The following is a 21,461-nucleotide window of genomic DNA, read 5'->3' as shown; positions in this document are numbered from 1 at the left end:
CGAAAGGAGAAAAGAGTGTTAATGTCCCGCTGCGGCCGGGCCGAATTCTATTTCTCACACATTTCTCATTCCCCTCTGAAGTTCAGGCGACTGGAAATGTCATACTGCTGTGAGCGAGCCTGTTGTAATGCATGCACGCCTGCAAACAAACACCAGCATGTTGACGCTCTCTGATAATACTCGCGCTATCTAAATGCCTTTGTGTCTTCCCCTGTGGCCCAGTGGCAGATTCTCAGGTTTTCACACGAGAGACCCGTGTTCGATCCCGGGTCTACCGGCAAAAAAAAAAAAAAACGACTGCAGATGTGTATTTTTGCAGCCAACGAGCGCGTTGTACAACCCGCTCGCCTGCACCCAAGCACCGTTTCTATGGTTTCCGTGCGTCACTACCTCCATTCTCACACATTTCTCTGGAAATGTCAATATTGCAGTGGACGAGCCTATTGTAATACACGCACACCTGCAAACAAACGCCAGCATGTTGACGCTCTCTGTTTCTATGGCAACTTCTCGCTCGTTCAGTTCCAGTAAATGCGACTGTTCCAGTGTATTCTGCAGTAAACAAGTCGGCGACACAGCCCGCTTGCCTGCACACAAACGCCGCTTTTACGGCTACCCAGATAAATCCCATAGAGTGTATTTTCTGGTGTTCCGGCCACGGCCAATGGTGTTATGAGTGTAGACAAAATGCCCACTGCCCAGTGCTCATTCCTACACAGAAACACAGCCCGTCGCACAGGGCTCGCGCACATGAAATCGACCCAGATCGATTGCGCATTAAATGTGGTAAATGTGCCCACTGCCCAGTGCCCACAAACACTACGTTCTGCATGTCTCAAGGTTTCTGTAAAACGAAACCAACATGCATTCGCTCTGCTCAGGCAGACAATGCTCTCAGTGTTGTAAATGTGCCCGCTATCCCACGGCCACATTCACACATAGACATGACAGGTCTTACGGGACTCGCCCAGCCCTCCCCCTCTCGGTTGACCACCGCAGAGGAGTCGAGCGCGGGCAATCTGCCCGCTGTTATCAGCGCGCCCCCTGCCTCAAATGTCATAGGCGCGACGCTTATGTTGCAGCACACTGAAGCCCCTCTGTCGCTGAGCGACCAGAGCGCGCTTCGCATTCAACCCCTAGCCATTCGTGCAAACAAAGTATTCAGCGCATGACAGAGATTTTTCGCCACGGCGCTTTAGTCCCGCTCAAAAAGTTTCAAAGGATGCTGGGTCTCATGGCTTCAGCATCCTCAGTGCTTCAGCTGGGTCTGCTTCGCATGCGCCCGCTGCAGTATTGGTTGAAAGCGTGCGCCGCGCAGAGCTTGGACCTCCGGTCTCGCGCGCCTCAAGGTCGATCAGAAATGCGTCGCAGCTCTGAAACCTTGGACAGTGACCGACTGGTACCGGTCAGGTGTAAGCCTGGGGACTTCCTCGAGTGTGAAGGTGGTGTCTACGGACGCCTCAACCTCAGGATGGGGAGCGCTGCTCGAGGGCAGACCGTTATTCGGCCAGTGGTCGGAACGGGAAAAGCTTCTGCATATAAACTGCCTGGAAATGATGGCAGTCGACAACGCGCTGAGGCGCTTTTGTCCCCAGATAAAAAGACACCACGTCTTGGTCCGTTCGGACAACATGTCAGTGGTGGCTTATATAAATCACCAAGGAGGTATCAGATCCAGAATCCTTCACAGGCTGACGGAACGCCTCCTGGTCTGGGCTCAGCACAATCTGCGCTCGCTCAGGGCAGCGCATGTGCCCGGCCATCTGAATGTGGGACCAGACAGACTGTCCAGAAACAATCTGCCGACAGGAGAATGGTCTTTACATCCACAGACAGTCAAAATGCTATGGAGGACATTTGGCAGAGCGGAAATAGACCTATTTGCGTCTCAAGAGAACGCTCATTGTCAGGAATTCTTCTCCAAGAGCAGGGATGCGCTGGCTCACGTCTGGCCCCGCTGCCCGCTCTATGCAATTTCCCCCTGTCACGCTCCTACCCCAGGTGTTAGAGCGAATCAGGGAGAGCAGATGCCCAGTGCTACTCGTCGCCCCATTTTGGACAAACCAAGTCTGGTTTCCAGTCCTGATGCAGCTGACGAGTACCGCCCAGTGGCCGATACCGGTGAGGAGGGATCTCCTCTCGCAGGCGAACGGCTCGATCTGGCATCCTCGCCCGGAGCTTTGGTCCCTACATGTGTGGGCCATCAACGGGTACCCGTTAACCTCCCAGCGGGAGTGTTAAACACGATCACGCAGGCTAGAGCTCCATCTACGAGGCGGCTCTATTCCTCAAAATGCTCTGAGTTCACTAGCTGGTGTACAGCGAGTGGCACTTCACCCTCACGCTGTGGGGTGTCGGAGGTTCTCTCCTTTTTACAAGAGCTTCTGGATAAGGGCAGAACCCCATCCACGCTCAAAGTTTATGTGGCGGCCATAGCAGCATTCGCTGAACCACCGCTTGGCCAGTCATTAGGAAGGAACGATCTGGTCATTCGCTTCCTTAGAGGAGCTAAGAGGCTGAACCCTCCCAGACCACCCTCAGTTCCCGTTTGGGACCTTTCCACGGTTCTGGAAGCCATGAAAGGTGCCCCATTCGAGCCAATACAGTCAATAGACCTGAAACTCTTGTCTTTCAAAACAGTGTTTCTTCTGGCTCTCGCTTCAGTGAAGCGCATAGGGGATTTGCAAGCACTCTCAGTGAGCGCGACGTGTATGGAGTTTGGGCCGAATGACTCGAGAGTCATACTCAAACCAAAGCACGGATATGTTCCTAAATCCCTCAACACACCGTTTAGGGCACAGGTTATCTCCCTGTCGGCCCTGCCGGTATCTGAAGAGGAAGGGGACACAGGCTTCCTTTGCCCGGTCAGGGCGTTAAGAGCCTATGTGTCTCTCTCATCTGTTTTCAGACAGACGGAGCAGCTCTTTGTTTTGTTCAGCGGACGTTCTAAGGGACTAGCTGCGTCAAAACAGAGTCTATCCAGATGGATAGTTGATGCTATAGCGCTAGCTTACACATCCAAGGGCCTGAAATGCCCGATAGGTGTCAAAGCGCACTCCACAAGAGGCATGGCCTCGTCGTGGGCTTGGTCCAGTGGGATTGCCTTGCAAGATATCTGTATGGCGGCAGGCTGGGCCTCCCCGTCTACATTTATAAGGTTTTATAACCTCGAGGTTCCCGCTTTACAAGCTAGGTTGCTCTCGGTTTAATTTTTCAGTATTGCCCGCCCGATCCTATCGGCTCAGGATGCTGAAACCGCTAGAGCGTCGATCACTGATCGTATGTATACTTCTGTGGGCAGTGCGTAAGTCCCCCATATTTATCAGTCCAGGCCGTGTTCGCCCTGGCTGTGTGGAACACTTAATATAATATGCTCTTATCAGAGCTCTATATTACAGGAATGATGCTATTCTAGCCCCTCTTCCCGGATTCTCTGTGAGTCCCTTGTGATTAGGCACTGTATGAGCCCCGGGCACTTGCCCGTGGGACTTTAGTGTTATGTCTCAAGCACGCACGGCGTTTTACACTGTGTTCCCCTAGCGTAAGATACTTACGCAAGTACGAGAGAACCTCTCGTAAGAGAACGTACTCGGTTACTAACGTAACCTCGGTTCTCTCTAGAAGAGGGAACGAGTACTTGCGTATCTTGCCGTGCATGCGTCACGTTCTGATTCGCTTCAGCGATGAAAAAACTGACCAAACCAGCCTCTCTGGGCCGTATTTATAGCCCTAGCCCCACCCGCTTTCGGCGGGACATGACGTAATGGGCGCGAAGCACCCTCATTGGTCCTGACGTCATGAGGGGCCTCTATCGATAGGCTGGTGCAGTTGCCGCAGAGCAGCCTATGGGCGCGCGAGCTGTCTCGCCCATGTCTGCATGCTGCTGCAATGCGTTTTACATTATTGCAAAATTAAGGATAATTTTTGGCTTCAATATCTCGAGGAAAAGAGGTTTTCCCCTAGCGTAAGATACTTACGCAAGTACGAGAGAACCTCTTCTAGAGAGAAACGAGGTTACGTTAGTAACCGAGTACGTTTTAAACAAATTTTTATTAAGAGTAGATGCTAGGGGTGCAACGATACGCTCATGTCACAATTCGATACATATCACGATACTGAACACACGATACGATATTATTGCGATACTCCAAGACATATGGTAAAAGTTTAACAAAAAATGACCTGTTGATTAAAATGCTAAATTTGGTATTACATTGGGGGTGGAAATGAATAGGCTTGGATTTGGTGCTGGTAACCCAATGCATAGGACAATAGTGACACCAAAATAAAAATATTTATGATTCTGATGCTGAAAACAGAATTATTTTAGATGAATATGCTTACACTCTTTCACTGACTAGATGTATTTAAAATAATGTAGGCCACTTTTTACTGGTAACATAAGACATTTTGCATTATAATGTATAATAATGTAATTTAATTTGGCATTATTAGGACCAACAAATATTCCCCCATTGCATTACTATACAATATATTCAACATTTATATATAATAGTTTAATGTAGTACTGACATTAAAACTCTGTAAACTTGAATTTTTTCAAACACAGTAATTTTCATTTTGGGTGAACTATTCACAATACATTTAGTCACTATCCACTAGAGGTGGGGAAAAAAATCGATCCATTGATGCATTGTGATTCTCTCTCCAACGATTCTGGATCGATTCTGAGCTTAGTTTTTAACCAGATGTGCGATGATGCTGAGTTTGCTTTAGAAACACCCGTAATCTGCTTGCTTCCAATTCCTCACACACATACAGCACTCAAACTTTCCGTAAAATAATCTTTCATAAAGTTCGGAAAGGTTGAAGCGAATTACAAGGACATTCACAGGCTTCATTGCACAGGATGTGCTGTGAGAGACGCGCGCTTTGTTTGATGTGACACTTGAAGTGTGCTGTCTCGCCTGTCGGTATTTTCCTTACAAATTCTCTACGAAGTCATCAGCTTAATAGATCTCCCGCAGTCTATGATGTCATAGTAAAAAACAACAGTAAAGATGAAGAAAAATCACTCACAGTTCTTGAATGGAAAACGTTCAGATAATCTTAAATACTGAAAGCACTCTTTGTATGTTGTTTGTTATATGTTTCTATGCTCCTCTTTATTATTTGCTACTTGCTTGTATGTTTTGAAGTTATATTAGTTTAAAATTCTTAACATACAACTGTTTTAATTTTTTTTGTTTTTTGTAATAATTTTTTAAAAAGTACTTAATTACTTATGTAAACAAATGAATTAATAAGGGGGGGAAAGTAGATAAAGAATCGTTCTGGAATCGGATCGTGACTCCCAGAATCGGAATCAGATTGGATCGTGAGGTGACTAAAGATTCCCACCCCTACTATCCACGATACATATTTTTGCATTTTTGTATTGCGATATATTGTGACACCCCTAAACATCTTGATAAACATCTCTCATTTATCAGCTCAGCATTAAAGTCACAATGAAATCCAAATGGACAATTCCTGTTTTTTTTATTGAATATTGCAGTATCTGTTATAATTAATCTTTTTTATTTTTTTTATTCATATACACTTGTAATCTTAAGGCAGGGCTCAGTAGTTTCGGGATTTCTTCGCTGTATTCTCGCTTTTTGCTCGCAGGTTTCTCTCTAGAGCTCCCCCCACAGCTTCGGAATAGATATTTGACAACACTGTTGTAAAAACTCGTTGGCGATTCTTAGACACCAGAGGCTATAGATCAACGACATCAAAGCAGATGGGACATTCTTTAAAACGTCTTCTTCATTCGGGTTCGAACAGCGTGAGGGAGCGCAATAATGACAGCATTTTAGCAGATTTCTTTGGCCGTAAAGCAATTGTTTACATCGCGAGACCTGATATCACGCAATACTTCCTGACGCGGCGGCCGGCGGCCCGCCGACTCAAAGTTGCAAGTGCGTATTTTCCGCTCACGGGCACCAGGGGGGTGCGAAACGACCACCATTCAACCCGAAATAAGTAATATAACCATTCCGATGACTCCGAAGCTGTTCACAGGGTTCGTACGGTCATGAAAAACCTGGAAAAGTCATGGATTTTTAAAATGGCAATTTCCAGGCCTGGAAAAGTTTTGGAAAATGAATAAACTCATAAAGTTTTGGAAAAGTCATGGAAATTTGTTTTTCAAAATATCTGTGTACTTGAATTTGTTTAATTAATAAAATTGGGGAAACAAATTGCAATATTTTTTTCGTTTTACTGTGCGTTCACACCGGACGCGAATAGCGCGTCAAATTCGCGCCTGACGTGTCTAGAAATTTACGCGCGTCAGAGGCGAAATGACGCGTTTCCATTAACTAAAAGCGCTGAAACGGACATGAAAGGGGACCCATTTCTTTTGGCCCATCTAGTTTTAGTCGCTGTCCTCAGTGCCGCAGAAAAGCGCTGAAACGGACATGAAGGGGAACTCATTCAGCGCTTTTCTACGGCACTGAGGACAGCGACTAAGTAGCCACACCTGTGTGGCTCTTGTGTTGCTGTCATCAGCTCAGTGCTTCAAATTAAAATAAGCTGCTTTGCATTTTCATATAGCTTCGTATGTGCCTTTCCATTACAGATTTGAGCAAAACTTTTTTTTTCTTCTAAATATCGATAAATAACTATTGCAAAAGGATGGCGTTTCCATTAACCGACTAAAACGTTTTTTTTTTTTTTTTGATCAGTCATTCCAAAAATCATGGCAACGGAGGACGTTAGTAGGTTTATATTTCACCCACCGCCCTACAAATTATTATTATTAATGTCTTATCCAAGTATTAATGTCAGGGAAAGACCCTTATGCGAACGGCACATAGGCTATATGCTAAGTTTCTTCATGTTTCTCCCTTGATTGTGGCATTTCTTTGAGAGTAGGCTATCCCTGTATTGTTTCTTTTATGAATTTAATAAGGAACCCTGGCTTTCATGTATTCTTTCTGTCCAAAAGGTCCGTGTTCTTTTGTGTCCAGTCGTTTTTCCTTTAACCCCCAAATGAAAACCGAAAAATGAAGGGTTGTTGTAAGTAGGCTATTTTTAAAACGCAAAGTTGAACGCCAACATTTAAATTTGAACTGTAGGCTACACCAAATGCTGTGCGAAAAAGAAAAAAATATCGACAAATTTTCTGATTTTTGTTGATGACTTTTTGCCTCTTTGTTAAACATTTAAAATATATATGATTTTTTTCTTTTAAAAAATTTATTTGGTCTTTTATTTTCCGTGTTCACATTTATGAGGAAAAAACAATGTTACGTGACCGTTCTCCATTACGGTAATGAGTCCTCTGAGAGCGGCACTAAAAGACTTTAAAACTTACACAGAGACCTCAAACAGAAAGCACAAAGCCTTCCTAAACGAATTTCGTTTTGTATTAATTGTATCTTGATTTTAAAATGGTTCATTAACCAATTGCTTAATAGCCTAAATAAAAAGTAAATAGCAGAAAATAGATAATCACGACACAGAGGCGCCGGAGTGAACTGGATCATCCATGAACCGAAACTCAGCGTAAAAGGTAGCCTACTCGCCTCAAAGACCTAAACAAAACTGAAATAGGCCTATATCTATTATCTACAGAAATATCTACTTTTAAACAGAACAATTCAAAACAAAATAAAACGATGTAGCCTAATCCGTATGAAATGTGCATTTCTCTCCGGCGTGTTCACTACTAAGAAGATCGCGAGTCAGTCAACTTCGTCTTTGCAGTCGACACAGAAAATACTTGTTTATTAATAAACAATTAAAATTGAGAAAGAGAGAGAATATAAGATTAGTTTGACTAATTTTGAGGACTTCTAATGATCTGTTAACAATCTCGTTTTTTTTTTGTTTAGTTTTTTATGGCGTTTATCGCATTTTGGAAAAGAGCTCTTCAAGCACATTTAGATTTTTCATCCGCTACTAACATTACCCGCCCACAAGGAGTTAATTAACATGTATACACAGATGTTTTATGGAAAACTATGTCATGAATATTTACCTTTAAGTCATGGAAAAGTCTTGGAAAAGTCATGGAAATTTAATGGTAAAAATGTGTACGAACCCTGTGTTCAGTTAAGGTAAAAAAGTTACTTAGAGCACCTTTAAATCAAAATAACCCCCTCCCTAGCCTAGAAATCTAGACGCACCCTAGCGGCAGCAAATTAAATTTTGCAGCCAGGGTAGTCTAGCAACTCTCCGTTGGCTTTCAAGCTGGAAGTGCTTAAGTGCTTATCCTGGACTCTAGTCAGGCCAATCACATCATGTATAGAGTTGGCGGGCGGGCTTAACATAATGATGACAGAGTTGCGACGGTTCCCTGCTACCTGAAAACAAAGATTGGCGGCTGCTGCTGGCGAACAGCGGTCTCTTGAATCGGCTTTGGCCGCGACTCTGGAGGACTTGGAGTTAAGCTTTTCTTTGAGAAAAGAACAAAGAACGGCAATAGTAAGCTACAACGATCCAATCAATTCCCAATGGACAAAAGTGACAAATTCTCACCCTACATTTTTTGTTTGTTTTCATGTTCGAGAAGCAACTTCACTTAAATGTCACAATAGGGAAGAAAAGACTATTCTGTTTCATGTTGACTTTAGAGATAAATCCTCAAACATGTCTGTTATGTATTTGTCATTTTTTCCCCCATCTGTTTTCTTGTGTAGGTGCAGGGAATGTCCTTTATAGCAGCAGTGTTTATTCTCAACATGAACACTGCTGATGCCTTCATTGCATTTGCCAATTTGTTGAACAAGCCTTGTCAAATGGCTTTCTACAGAGTGGACCACAGCCTTGTGAGTTTTATGAGCAGTTTTTTAAGATGTGCAATCAACAAGATCGTAATTAGAAAAGACTCTTCATATGCTCCTTTTTTTTTTATCTTCCCTAGATGTTGACATACTTTGCAGCATTTGAAGTGTTCTTTGAAGAAAATCTACCAAAGCTTTTTGCACATTTCAAAAATAACAATCTGTCCTCTGATATTTATTTAATTGACTGGTGAGTTACTTTGTTTCTTGAAAAGTTCAGTTCACAAACGTACCCCTGAGTCTCGTGAGGTATAGATTTATTTATCAGAGGTCTGCTTTTTTGGTCTTTGTAGGATCTTCACCTTGTACAGTAAATCACTCCCACTGGACATTGCGTGTCGTGTGTGGGACGTGTTCTGTCGTGATGGTGAGGAGTTTCTCTTCCGCACTGCACTGGGTATCCTGCATCTTTATGAGGACATCCTCACACACATGGACTTCATCCACATCGCTCAGTTCCTGACACGCCTGCCGGACTGTATCTCTGCAGAGGAGATCTTCTCCAGCATAACCACCATCAACATGAACAGCAAGAACAAGAAATGGCCACAAGTATGCATCTTTTTCTAAACAATCACACATAAACACGACATGTGCATTGAAATGATTACATATACACTGAATTATGCAGAATGATATATACAGTACTACCATTCAAACGTTCGGGGTCTGTAAGATTTTTTTAATGCTCTTGAAAAAAGTGTCTTATGCTTCCCAATGCTGCATTTAATTGATCAAAATACAGTAAAAACAATAATATTGTGAAAACATTACAATTTAAAGTAACTGTTTTCTATTAAAATATATTTTATAATGTAATTTATTCATGTGATGGTAAAGCGGAATTTTTAGCATCGTTACTCCGGTCTTTAGTGTCTCATGATCCTTCAGAAATCATTCTAATATGATGATTTGCTGCTCTAGAAACATTTCTGATTTCTGACTTGTTAAATTGATGTTGTGCTGCTTAATATTTTTGTGGAAATATTGATAAATCTTTCAGGATATTTTGATGAATAGAAAGTTCAAAATAACAGTATTTATTAGAAATTGGAATATTTGTTACACTACTTATCCCTTTACTTTCGCTTTTGATCAATTTAATTTGTCCTTGCTGAATAAAAGTATTTCTTTAAAAAATATATATATATATCTTAATGACACCAGACTTTTGAACAGATTATACAGTGAATTCAGGAAGTATTCAGGCCCTTCCTTTTTCACATTATATGTTACAGCCTTATTCAAAAAAAAAAAAAAAAAATGCTTTTAAGAAGTTTATTTAACATTTTAAAAAATATATATTAAAAAAAAGGTTAATCTGATGGGACTCTACTAGTCTTTTTTTCCCCCTCGTTTGTTCCTCTAGGTTCTTCAGGCTTTGCAGAAAGGACCAGACCGGGGCAGTCCACTACTGAAACGCTAAGGATGCATCCTCATGTGTTCTCTTCCACCTTACAGAGACTAAGAGAGAAACCCAGGTTGACTCTGCATGGGTATTCCTGCATACCTCTGGTACCTCATCAGAGAATATCAGTTCCAGTGGCCACTCTGTGTCCTCTTCCATACACACTGATGCTTGGGAATACAAACTGATCTCACAGCGCTGGAACGGAGACAACACATCACATGAATGTACACTCCATCTCTCAGTTAGGTGTGGCAATGTGAGCTTGTGAAGCTCTATCTATTCCATGTCTCTGTCCACTATTTACTCCTTCACCCTTTACCTTTGGCTTTATCCTTTTCTCTCCCTCAGCTTAAACGTGGCATTTCCATTTTAAGCGAAATAAAGTAATATATATTTTGCTGTGTTTTTCTGAGATTGTTTTTATTTGTTTGTTCATGTTGTTTTTAATGTGTGGAAGCATACTGACTTCAAATGACCTCCGTGTAACAGTCTCAAAGGGAGTTTTATGTGGTAAAAAACTGCAAGTGCTCAAATCATGAGGTTAATTTGTTTTGCTAGGATGCAATGTCAGTGAATCCCACCACTGTTTATAAGTCTTTTTGCTCACTTTTTTGCTCACAAGTTTCTTATCAAGAACTATCATTTATTCTACCTCTTACTCCTTGTGTCTGTATTCTATGTTTCTGTCCTCTATCTCACAAATGTCTTTATTCATAGATTTGAGTGGTTACTGAAAGATATTAGTGTGTTGTGGTATTGCTACTGGATTATTTCTCCCTCTTCTTTCTTTTTATAAAAAATACTGTGCCAGTCTAAAACCAGACATGCCGTTTCTGATATACCCTTTTCTGAAATTTGGCTTCCATTCATGCCTACACAACAGGAATTTAGTGAGATGAATGTGGCTTTAACATTGTGGTGCAAGTTGGATCTCATAGTGGTTGAAGTGTTGAGAAGAAAGTAGATGAAAGATTACGTAGGAGAACATGTTCAGAGATGATTTTGGTTTAGTGTTGTACAGCACATCTTAAAGGGATAGTTCACCCAAAAATGATGTCATCATTTGCTCACCCTCAAGTTGTTCCATACCTGTATGTGTTTCTTTCTTCTGCTGAACACAAAAGAAGATATTTTGAAGAATGTTGGTAACCAGAAGTTGACTGTAGCCATTGACTTCCATTATTTTTGTTTAATTTTTTTTCTACTGTGGAAGTCAGTGGCTACTATCAACTGTTAGTTTGATTACCAACATTCTTTAAACAGAAGAAACAAACTCATACAGGTTTGGAACAACTTGAGGGCAAGCTTCATTTTTGGGTGAGCTATCCCTTTAGCATTTATGTTTGACATAATTGTCTTTGTTAATAACAAAGAAACTGCAGTAAATTATTAATGCATTATTAAGATTAAAAGCTGGCAAAACGTTTCATGAATACATAATGTATGAATTGGAATTTTAACAAATAGAGTACGTCATGGTCTTGGCTTGTTTCATGTAAATAACATGCACTAAAACGGCCTAATTTATGGGACCACAATGTAACAGCAATAACAGCGTTTTTCACTTTTTTTTAAGTTTGTCATTTTTGTGAATATTTTTCATTGAGAATTTTATGGAGAAATGTTTTGGTTTGACAGTATAACGTTAAACATCCAGATGCTTATTTATTTTGTGTGAGAAAAAGATCTTAATCCCCTTGGAAATTGTGTGTATATCATATGTGTGCAATGCATGTTCACATGTACACACAGTAATATGTAAACAATCTATGAAGGCACTGCAAAGAATATTGAATGGCACGTGTTATCTTGCACACTCTGTCGTAAGTTTATGTTTAGATATTATCAAGATTATGTGGTGAGATTTTGCTGCTTTGTGATCACTGTGATCAAAGGAAAACCTCCCTCCTTTTTTGTGGTTTAAACCAAACTACTGCAATAAGCTGCTTTGCACATTTTTTTTTTCATTTTTTTTCTTCATAGATTTCATAGGTATTTTATACTATATGCTCTCTGCTATTTCATGTTTTGTTTCTTGTTCATTACCAAATAAGAACCCCAGGAATTAATTTTATGTTAATGTTGGCTGTTTGCATTACCATCAATCTGATTATTCATTGCCCTCAACTTACGATATTAACAATTTATGTATAACAATTAAAAAAACTATTAATAACAACTTGTACATCTGGGATTAAGCACCAGGAGTTGTTGGCTTTGTTAGTGGCTTTTTTTTTCTCTTGATCAAATCTTTGAAGTAACTTATGAAAATATATACATAACTCAAAAAAGATTTCAAAAGACTTCATATGTGTCTGGTTGTGCAATCAGCTGCTTATGATTTAATGTACAATAAATAAATAAAAGTCATTACAATCTTAATTGTAATGACAGAGCTGACTTGTGTGTATAACCAATGTCATGTTATGTTGTGAGTACTTGAGTGCGTACATCATCATAAACAATTCATGTTTAGAAGGGCATAGGGCATCCAGGAACACGGGAAATGTTAATAATGAAGTGCAATAATGTATTGTGCATTGTATTTGTTATGTTCGTGTATTGTTTATGTGGGAATTAACCGAATCGGGTGATAAGATGAAGACGGCAGAATGTTCAGTGTATCGATGCCTATGTATGAATAGTTTGCCAGTCAGAACTAGCTTCTTTTTTTCTTCATCCATTTCAGCACTGTATGAGCATTCAAATGCAGACTGTGTGCATGCAACCCCACACTTGATGCTTTCAGGCGTTATTTGAGCATGCATTGATGCAGCTCACACAACACGTTTTGACTATGTCCTTGTTCTTATGTTTGTCCTTTTGTCATATAATCCTGCCTTTGCTTTTGTTGTGTCAATATAGAAATAAACTTATATATATTTATGGTCCATTGACTCATCACCTTATTAATGTTCACATTGAGAATAATGGCATTATAGACTTAAGATTAAGATGGTGAGTCATATGTGAGCTGCAGTTTTGCTACATGAAATAACCACATAACTGTTTCCTGTAAGACCTGTGAGCACTCTTTTTTTCAGTTATGATTCGCAGTGGAACATTTTCTCACCTATAACCTTCCCCCTTACCAAAACCACACTCGCCCCCTCCCCTTCTACCTTTAAAGTCCATGGTGAAGTTTGTTGGCCATTCTCCTATTGTTATCAGTGTTATCTCCAGAAGCAAAATCTGCAGCCATGCGTCATTATTGTCTTTGTCTTTTTGTTGGACTTCTGGCGGTTGCATTCCTCCAGTCTGGTGTACTGGCCAACAGTAAGTCAAACAAATCCTTCATTATCTGTTCAATGATGCGAATTAACATGTATCAACAAACATTTATTTGTCAGTGTGAAACTCATTTCTAAGAGTGAATTAGTGATACAATGATATTTTTTTTTTCAATGTTTATATTAACTTAGATGATTAATGTTTATGAGAAGTCAATTTATTACATAAGTAAATAACTTTTTTCAACACAGATGCCAATATGCCAGGCGAATGCTGTTTTAAGTATTATCAAAGAAAACTCCCCATCACTAAAGTTACTTCCTACGTGGAGACGAACATTGATTGCAGTAAGCCTGGAACCATGTGAGTTTTGCCGTTGCCTGTTTTAATTTAAATTCCTCTTTCTGTAAACAATAGAGGCAAATCACTGTATTAAACTTTCATAATGTGTAATTTGTCATCATAAATATTGCGGAATAGAAATGAATTGTTTTTTGTATGTTTGTAAACTGTGATATTTTCTATTTAACAGTTTGGTCACACAGAAGGGTCTTCGTATCTGTGTGAACCCTGCGCTGAGCTGGGTGAAGAGTGCCCTTAAAATGATCGATGATCGTGACTTATAGTGATGCAGTTATGGCAATGATCTGCATACTCAAATGAGTGATTTAATTTGATTCTTAACCCAAGAATTAACTCAGTAACCTTCTTTCTATGATCTGTCTCTTTTTTTTTTTTCATTATTATCATGTGGCATCATGAAAAAAAAATTCTACCTTGCTACTGTAATGTGACTTTTACTGGAAAGCAATACATGTAAAAAGACAACATGATTCATGATTGTTAAAAAAAAATTTAACATGTTTAATTTTTAAGAAATTTGCATTAACAATTAAGCTGTCTTATATGATGTTCTTAATTCTAATAAAGTAAAACAGAAGACAAATCCCCTTGTGATGAATCTTTGAATGATTTCCCCAGTAGTACATCAATTTAAATGTATCAATTTAAGTGTCAGTAATTATTGATCTCTTATCTGTGTTCATAAAAAATAAAATAAAACTTTGCCCGGTTTCACAGACGAGGTTTAAGCTAGTCCCAGACTAAAATGCATGTTTGAGCTGTTTTAACTGAAAGCAACTTGTTTTGTCTCAAGTAATGTTTTTTTCTAAGGCACGTTTGTAAAGTTACTTGAACGTCCTAATTGAACTAAAGCCTATTCCTGGCTTAATCTAAGCCTATATAAACCAGGCCCTTATATATTAAATGTTTACTGTTTTGCACTCAAATTAACTCACACAATTAATTCAACAAGATCCTTTAGTGTAAAGAGGACAGTATTGAGTAAAGCAGACACAACACCACACATCACAGACAGCAGAGACAGTAAGTGTAGTGTGACTGAAGTATTAAAAAATACTGCAGTTTAAATTGAACCAGGAGAAAAGCTTTGGACTGGAGTTCCAGTATTTAGGATTGCAAAATAAATGTATTGCTCATTTTGCACACCTGAAGTATTTTAGTCAAAAAATTATAATAAAAGAAGTAAGAGGTGTAAGTTAAAGACAGAACCGTTCCTTCTAAATACAACCTGTCAATGAGTTGTAATTTTTTATGAGAGCTCATTAACATGGATCTCTTATAAGTTTCTTAGAGCTAGTAGACCTTAAATTGCTCCCTATATGAAGTTACTGTGACTGTCACTGTCAGCAATAAAATAAATTCACATAGTATTAATAAATTACTTCTAAAAGCAAGATCATTCATAATAATAATAACAATAATAGTGATATTCATGCTACTACATTAGAACCTCCTGTCAATGTGAATTCCAAAGTAAAAATCATACATGATTATTAAAGCATGACCTCAAACAAGACAGACTTATCAAATGGAATAATGTAAGGGTGACTCAGATACAAGCCGGTTTTCTCTCTAACTTAATTTTGGATTTTTTTTATTATTAAAAGAACAGGACAGTATTGCATAACTGTGCATAACCGATTTTTTCTTTTACAGAATGTGATGATGGTGTTGTCTTATAATAGCACTAGTTTCTCACCTACATACAAGGTGTCACTAGAACATAACACCTCAGACTAGTCAGCAGAACACTTGAATTTGTGGTTGGAGGCTTATGCCCATGACCACTACCACCTCTAAATGCATTTCCTATCGAAGGCCATAAGCTGTGCATAGTTTTGAAAATAGATTGTGTAAAAAATAAAAACATCACCTATAATGTGTAATGGAAAACATTTTTCTTTAGTAATGGAATCAGGTCTTGTAAAAATTCTTTGAATGTTCCAGCATGCACTACAGCAACTAGCAATAGCAGGGAAAATATAGCTGAAGCATGTTTCCCATCTGACATGCAAAAGTCATGTGCTTAAACTGAAACATTCTTTGTTTGCTGAGCACTAACCACTATAAGAACTTGTTTGGTTCAAATAGACTCACAATGCCAAGGTGAAATCAATTTCTTTATTAGACGAATGAGACAGAGCTGGTCACCTTTGCTGACTGTCGGCCATCTGCCGGCACTGCGACAAACCATTGAAATATAAAGACTTTCACTGTTTCGCACATCCTGTGGGAATAAGTTCCATAAATAAGGAGCTGCATGAACATAGAAGTGCGAGTTCGAGGGAGAACAAGAGTAAGTGCAGAAGATGATCTTACAGCGTGTAAATATGAAGAAGGTCAGATAAGTATAAAGGGGCAAGATTATTGAGTGCCTTGTATGTAAGAAGAAGAATTTTAAAATCAAAATATTTAACCAGGAGCCAATGCAAGTGTTGTAGTATGGGAGTAATGTGTTCAGCTAGAGAAGTTCTGCAAATAATTCAAGCAGCTGAATTCTATTCTAGCTGGAGTTTTGCAGAGAAGCTTTGAAGGCAGGCCATAAAAAAGAGTGTAACAGTAATCAAAACGGGAAGTGACTAAAGCATGAACAAGAATCGCAGTGCTCTTTGCTGAAAGAGCTGTAGAAGTCGGTTAATATTACGTATGTGGAAATACACTGTTTATATGTGCTTCGAATGATAGAGAATTGTCGAAGATGACACCCAAACTTTTAACCTGTTTAGAAATAGACACTGGAAAGTTATCAATATTCACAGAGGAACATTTAGATTGGGCCAGATTGGTTTTTGAACCAACAAGAATAATTTCTGTTTTATAGCTGTTAAGTTTATGAAAAACCACTCTTTAATCTCAGCAAAACAATCTGAGGGGACAGATGGAGGAAGAGTAGAGATAGGTTTGGAGGATAGGTAAAGTTGGGTGTCATTTGCATAGCAATGGAATTGAATACCAAATTTCCTAAAAAATATATCCAAGGTGTAAAATATACAGTAAATAATAAATAAAAGAGGACCAAAAACTGAGCCCTGCGGAACACCCATATTGATGTACGAAGGCTTTGATCTAAACTGCTTCAGCTGTACAAATTGAGTATGATCCATAAAGTAGGATCGAAACCAAGTCAAGGGGGTACCAATGATTCCAATAGACTTCAATCTGTCTAACAGAATGCTGTGCAAGATAGTATCAAATGCTGCACTCAAATTGAGCAGAATAAGTACAGATAAACTATTACAGATTACAGATAAACTCATACAAACTATTATCAGAAAGATGATCCCGGACCTGGGGTGCAACAATCCTTTCCAGTATTTTAGAAAGAAAATTATCAAAGCAACGATGACTGGAGCGGGAGTGTAGAGAGAGCACACACCTCTTCACAGGAGTATGGTGAGTAGACAGGTACAGTAATATTCCAAAGAGTAGCTTTACAGGAGATTGCTGGAGAATCACAGGGAGATCCAAAAGGTAAGGAGAGTGGGTAAGTAGTTTATTGTCGGTAGTTGAGACCAGACAAAGAGTGAGTGTGAGCTGTGTACATTCTGGTGCAGATTGAAGTGCTGATGGATTGGGGTGTTGAAGATGGGCAGATATAGGAAGATAGGGAGCATTTGTGACATTACCAACCACTGCTACCAAGTGGAGGAACCACTCAGCCACAGTACATGTTCTACATATCGTTTAAGGGTATTGGTAGTTCCCACTGGTAGATGTTTGAAGAGGTGATCATCCAACCCACTCCAGGAGACGGTCTTCAGAGTGTCGTTGCTTCAGGACACCAGGTGGGACAGCTCGAGGAACTCCTCCACATGGTCTTCTAGAGGGCAGCCAGCTTATGAGAGGGATAGGAGCAGGTCACTAGGGTGGACAGGTGAATAACCTGATGGGTTCATGTTGGTATGGTCTGGTCTTCTGTCAGGGAAACACCAGACTCGGAGACAGCGATAAGGTTAAAGCCAAACAGGGTATTTACTGACAGTGATGAATTTACCAGCTGGCAGGTGAGAAATGGAACAGTCAGAATAATGGTGAGCAGATGAATATGAACTAATTGAGTCTCTTTTCATTTACCAGGGTGATAGCGGAGTAATGATGTCTGGAGCTGGAGTGTAAAGAGAGCACACACACACACACTTCTTCACAGGAGTATGGTGAGACAGGTACATTAATGTAAGACACGGATCTCTAATTTCACAGTAAAATGCAGTAAAAACTTGAGTCACTTTACTTTCGTTATCAACAACGTATTTCTCTTCAGGGAAAAACAATCAAGGAAAACATGCCCCTAGAGTACCTTCTAGTGGTGTCATGATATAATACACAAAGGAAAAACCCTACATGAGATTGCTTTATAACTTAACAGCTTTAACTAAAAATATAAACAAGCTAAACAGAAATTGTTCTGATAAGTGTGTTTTCCAACAATGATGTAATGAAACAGTGATAATTTAAGGCTGAAGGGAGTAAAGCCTGTGTTTAGGCTATTAAAGACATTTAATTTAGCCAAAGAAGAACTTTTATTTTAAATAAATGTTCGTTTAAAAGCAGCTCAGTGTGATATGTTACCATATCATCATGCTTAACACTGAGAATTTGAATAATTGTAATGTGATGATCAGGTGCAAATATCTAAATCAGAGAATATCATACATTTGAGCAGTTGGCGGGTGGATGATTTATTTGTAACAGCGGATTCAGGTGATGTTAGAGCTGATCTGCACATCTCTAGCGCACGAGCCCTAAAGCCCCCTTCAATGCACAGACTTTTTCTTTGTTCAATTTGCACACTGAACATGGGTTGGAGCTCTCAATTTTGAACTCTCAAAGTGCATTAATGAAGATTAATGAATTTAGCTTTAAAATGTACAAAATTTCCTTACGAGGGAGCATAGCCCCCGGACCCTCCTAGCAGGACCACGGTCCAGCCACCACACTTTCACAAAATCCTGTGGGAAACACAGTATATGATAGTGTCCTCAAAATAACAATCTAATTACCTTATTGTTAAAAAAATAAAACATTTGCTTGTAAAAAGTGGTTTCTTCTCCACCTCATTTTGAGCCAGGAAAAACCTTGAATAAAGTACTGTGCATTGTTTGTTAGTTTTACTTATGTGGATGTTGAAGGAGTTTAGGATGTTTAATATATCTGTGTCCAAGTAATAATCGGCCACTGTGGCCAGTCAGACTATATTACCTTTTGCTGTTGTTTTTATTCATCTATATCATATATCTGTATGAGCATTTAAATACAGACATGTAATCCCTAAATTGATGCTTTCAGTTATTAGAGCATGAACTAATGCAGGTTGCTCAGCAAGTTATACACGTTATACACATTGAAGTAAAATCTTCTCTGACCATGTCCATGTTCTTACTGTCTTTGTACTTTTGTCAAATAATGCTGCCTTTGTGAATTATTGATACAGCAAATAAGATCAGAAAGGCCATTTAAATTACTTTTGCTTTACACCGAAGAATCAAGAATTCAACAGCATCCTTTAAAGTAGTCAGTAGTTAGTCATGTGCACAAACCAAAACTGGCATCCATTGTTTGTTGACCACAAACCTTTATAAGCACTTGTATAGTTTAAATAGGCTTACATTTCAACAGATGCCAAAATATCATGTAGTGATATCAGAACACATAAGACAATTAGCTGGCAAGGTAAGACATAAGAAATATCGCCATCTGCTGGCACTGTAACAATCACAATAAGAAAACAACTAAGATATAAATTTTGAATGCTAAGATGACAAATTTGATTATTTCTTAGTATTTCTCACCAGACATTTTCACTTTTGTTTATGTTACTTTGTCAAGTTAGACATTACATTTACAATTTAGGGGATCAAAGTGCACATGTGATGTCACTGGGACTCTGGTTTGCTTTGCTCAATCTTCTGCTTCACTCCGGCACACTTCAGTATGAGCTCAGCGTGACGTCTTTTTAACATCTCCAGTCTCTGCTGCAGGCATTCAGAGGTGTCTACCTTCTCCTCAAAGTCCCGCAGTAGTGTGGTGTTTCCCAGCAGGCCACAGCGCTGCTGCAGCTTTAGATTGTCTGCGCGTAGGCCGTCACGAACCTGTCGGGTACGTGTCAGTACTTCACGTTTAAGAGCCACCAACGTGTCTGCCTTGGCAAGTTGAGTGTGTTTGGCCTTATTCTCTATTTGCATGAAATGCAGCTTCTCTTTCACATGAGAAATGCCCTGAGGTTGTGGGACAAAAAAATGTGTAGAAATTACATTAAAAACTTCTAAAACAACACAGTTTGCTAAAATAAATACTAAGAATAGATTTCTATACACAACATTTCAAAAGACATACAGTAATGTGTACAGTTGAGCATTTAGCTGCTTAGCTATATATTTGAAATAATATGTTATTTATTGATATATAATTAATTAAATATTTTAATAAATTATTTTTTTTAACATCCTGATGACCACAAAAACTAATTTCACTCCTCAATATGAGTTGACATAAAGAAAGAAAGAAAGAAAGAAAGATGTTTAGGTGATGTTTTCAGGAATTAAACAAAGTGATTTACCTGCACAGAGCAGGCAACCTTCGTTTTCAGAATACATAATTCCTCGTTACGCTCCGTCATCTTGTCTTTAAATGTCTTGTTCTCTGCTTTGAGCTGCTCAAAGTCCATCAGCAGCAAGCCATCAGCCAGCTCCCGTTTGGATCTAAGTGCCATCTCAAATTGACATATTTTGTTCTTGAGCTTGATACTGTTGAGACGCACACATGCCAGCTTGTCTTCCTGCTTCAGTCCGTCAGCCTGCAGCTGCTCCACCTTTGCCAGTGCTGCCTGTTTGTCCACCTTACCAGTCAGCGCTGTCATGGCAGCCTCATATTTCAGTGCAGCAAATGATCTCAACTCCTGCTTCACCTGGTTCGGTTTCTCTAAGCTCTGCTGGCGGAGCTCCTCAGTTTGCTGTTGGTGGAGCTCTGAGCAGCGGTGGTGCCGCACTCTCAGGTCCTCCATGAGCTCCATGTACTTTTGGTACTGCTCCTGTCCTGAGATATCTCCTTCCAGTTTGGCACTTGTCTTCTTGCTGAGGTATTCTGCTATTTTGGTCTGCAGCTGAACATTTAGCTGTCTAAGCTCTTCATTCCTAGCCTCTAGTTCATGTAGCAGATCCATATGTTCCTTATTGGTGATGCATGGGCCAAACTCTTCCTCTTCTGCAGGAACCAGTGATTCATTATAAGGGCTGGTCCTCTCATTTTTTGGGTCAGGAGTTGGAAGTCTCTCCTCCTCCTCCTCAGTGTCCTCACGTGATAAAAGCTCATCAATGAAATGTTCTATTTCAGGGCCATCAGTGTCCTCTGAGTTCTCATTTATAAGGAGTTCTATTTCATCCTTTTCTTCTGTTATCATATGTTGCCTAGACTCGGTTTCTTCCTGCTGTGGTCCACTTGTCTCAGCACTGGACGTGTCTTCTGTGAGGACGCCCAATGAGAGGTGTGAACCCTGCTCGACCACATCATCCTCAACAGCTTCTGAAATATTAGCATGTTCAGTTTCTTCAATTTCTTGTGCACTTGTTACCTCTGTTCTATCCTCAAACGTTTCAGTGTTTTCCACCGGCGTGTTATTTTCTAAAACAAGGCTTTCTTCATGATCTAATGACCCCTCTTCCATT

General features: G+C 39.7%; 3 protein-coding genes across 4 annotated transcripts in view; 2 read left to right on the top strand and 1 right to left on the bottom strand.

Moving 5' to 3' along the window:
• The window catches only part of tbc1d14 (TBC1 domain family, member 14), a 37,677-nt gene extending 23,294 nt beyond the window's left edge, over nt 1–14,383 (top strand). For both annotated transcript variants that reach the window (XM_082162164.1, XM_082162165.1), the window contains 6 exons: nt 8,652–8,780; nt 8,876–8,985; nt 9,089–9,347; nt 10,165–13,482; nt 13,689–13,800; nt 13,970–14,383. In XM_082162164.1, coding sequence (XP_082018290.1) covers nt 8,652–8,780; nt 8,876–8,985; nt 9,089–9,347; nt 10,165–10,221 — 555 coding nt within the window. In that variant the 3' untranslated portion in view covers nt 10,222–13,482; nt 13,689–13,800; nt 13,970–14,383. The remainder of the gene's footprint in view (nt 1–8,651; nt 8,781–8,875; nt 8,986–9,088; nt 9,348–10,164; nt 13,483–13,688; nt 13,801–13,969) is intronic.
• LOC309493080 (uncharacterized protein) lies at nt 1,184–8,645 on the top strand. Its single transcript, XM_082162169.1, has 2 exons — nt 1,184–6,037; nt 8,087–8,645. Exon 1 carries the CDS (start codon nt 1,554–1,556, stop codon nt 3,207–3,209), a length of 1,656 nt encoding a protein of 551 aa, XP_082018295.1. The 5' UTR covers nt 1,184–1,553; the 3' UTR covers nt 3,210–6,037; nt 8,087–8,645.
• Nucleotides 14,384–18,212: 3,829 nt separating the features above from the next.
• Nucleotides 18,213–21,460, bottom strand: cfap184 (cilia and flagella associated protein 184; the record flags this gene model as incomplete). Its single annotated transcript, XM_082156900.1, has 2 exons — nt 18,213–20,015; nt 20,357–21,460. 2 exons carry the CDS (start codon nt 21,458–21,460, stop codon nt 19,674–19,676), a joined length of 1,446 nt encoding a protein of 481 aa, XP_082013026.1. The 3' UTR covers nt 18,213–19,673.
• Nucleotide 21,461: the final 1 nt, after the last annotated feature.

The sequence above is a fragment of the Leuciscus leuciscus genome (assembly GCF_965113295.1).
Source record: "Leuciscus leuciscus genome assembly, chromosome: 2".
NCBI classification, from domain to species: Eukaryota; Metazoa; Chordata; class Actinopteri; order Cypriniformes; family Leuciscidae; genus Leuciscus; species Leuciscus leuciscus.
This window is presented reverse-complemented; position numbering and strand designations above follow the sequence as displayed.

Bases quoted from the DNA above. Each gene is read 5' to 3' on its own strand.
- LOC309493080 (XM_082162169.1), top strand. From the start codon at position 1,554: ATGATGGCAGTCGACAACGCGCTGAGGCGCTTTTGTCCCCAGATAAAA.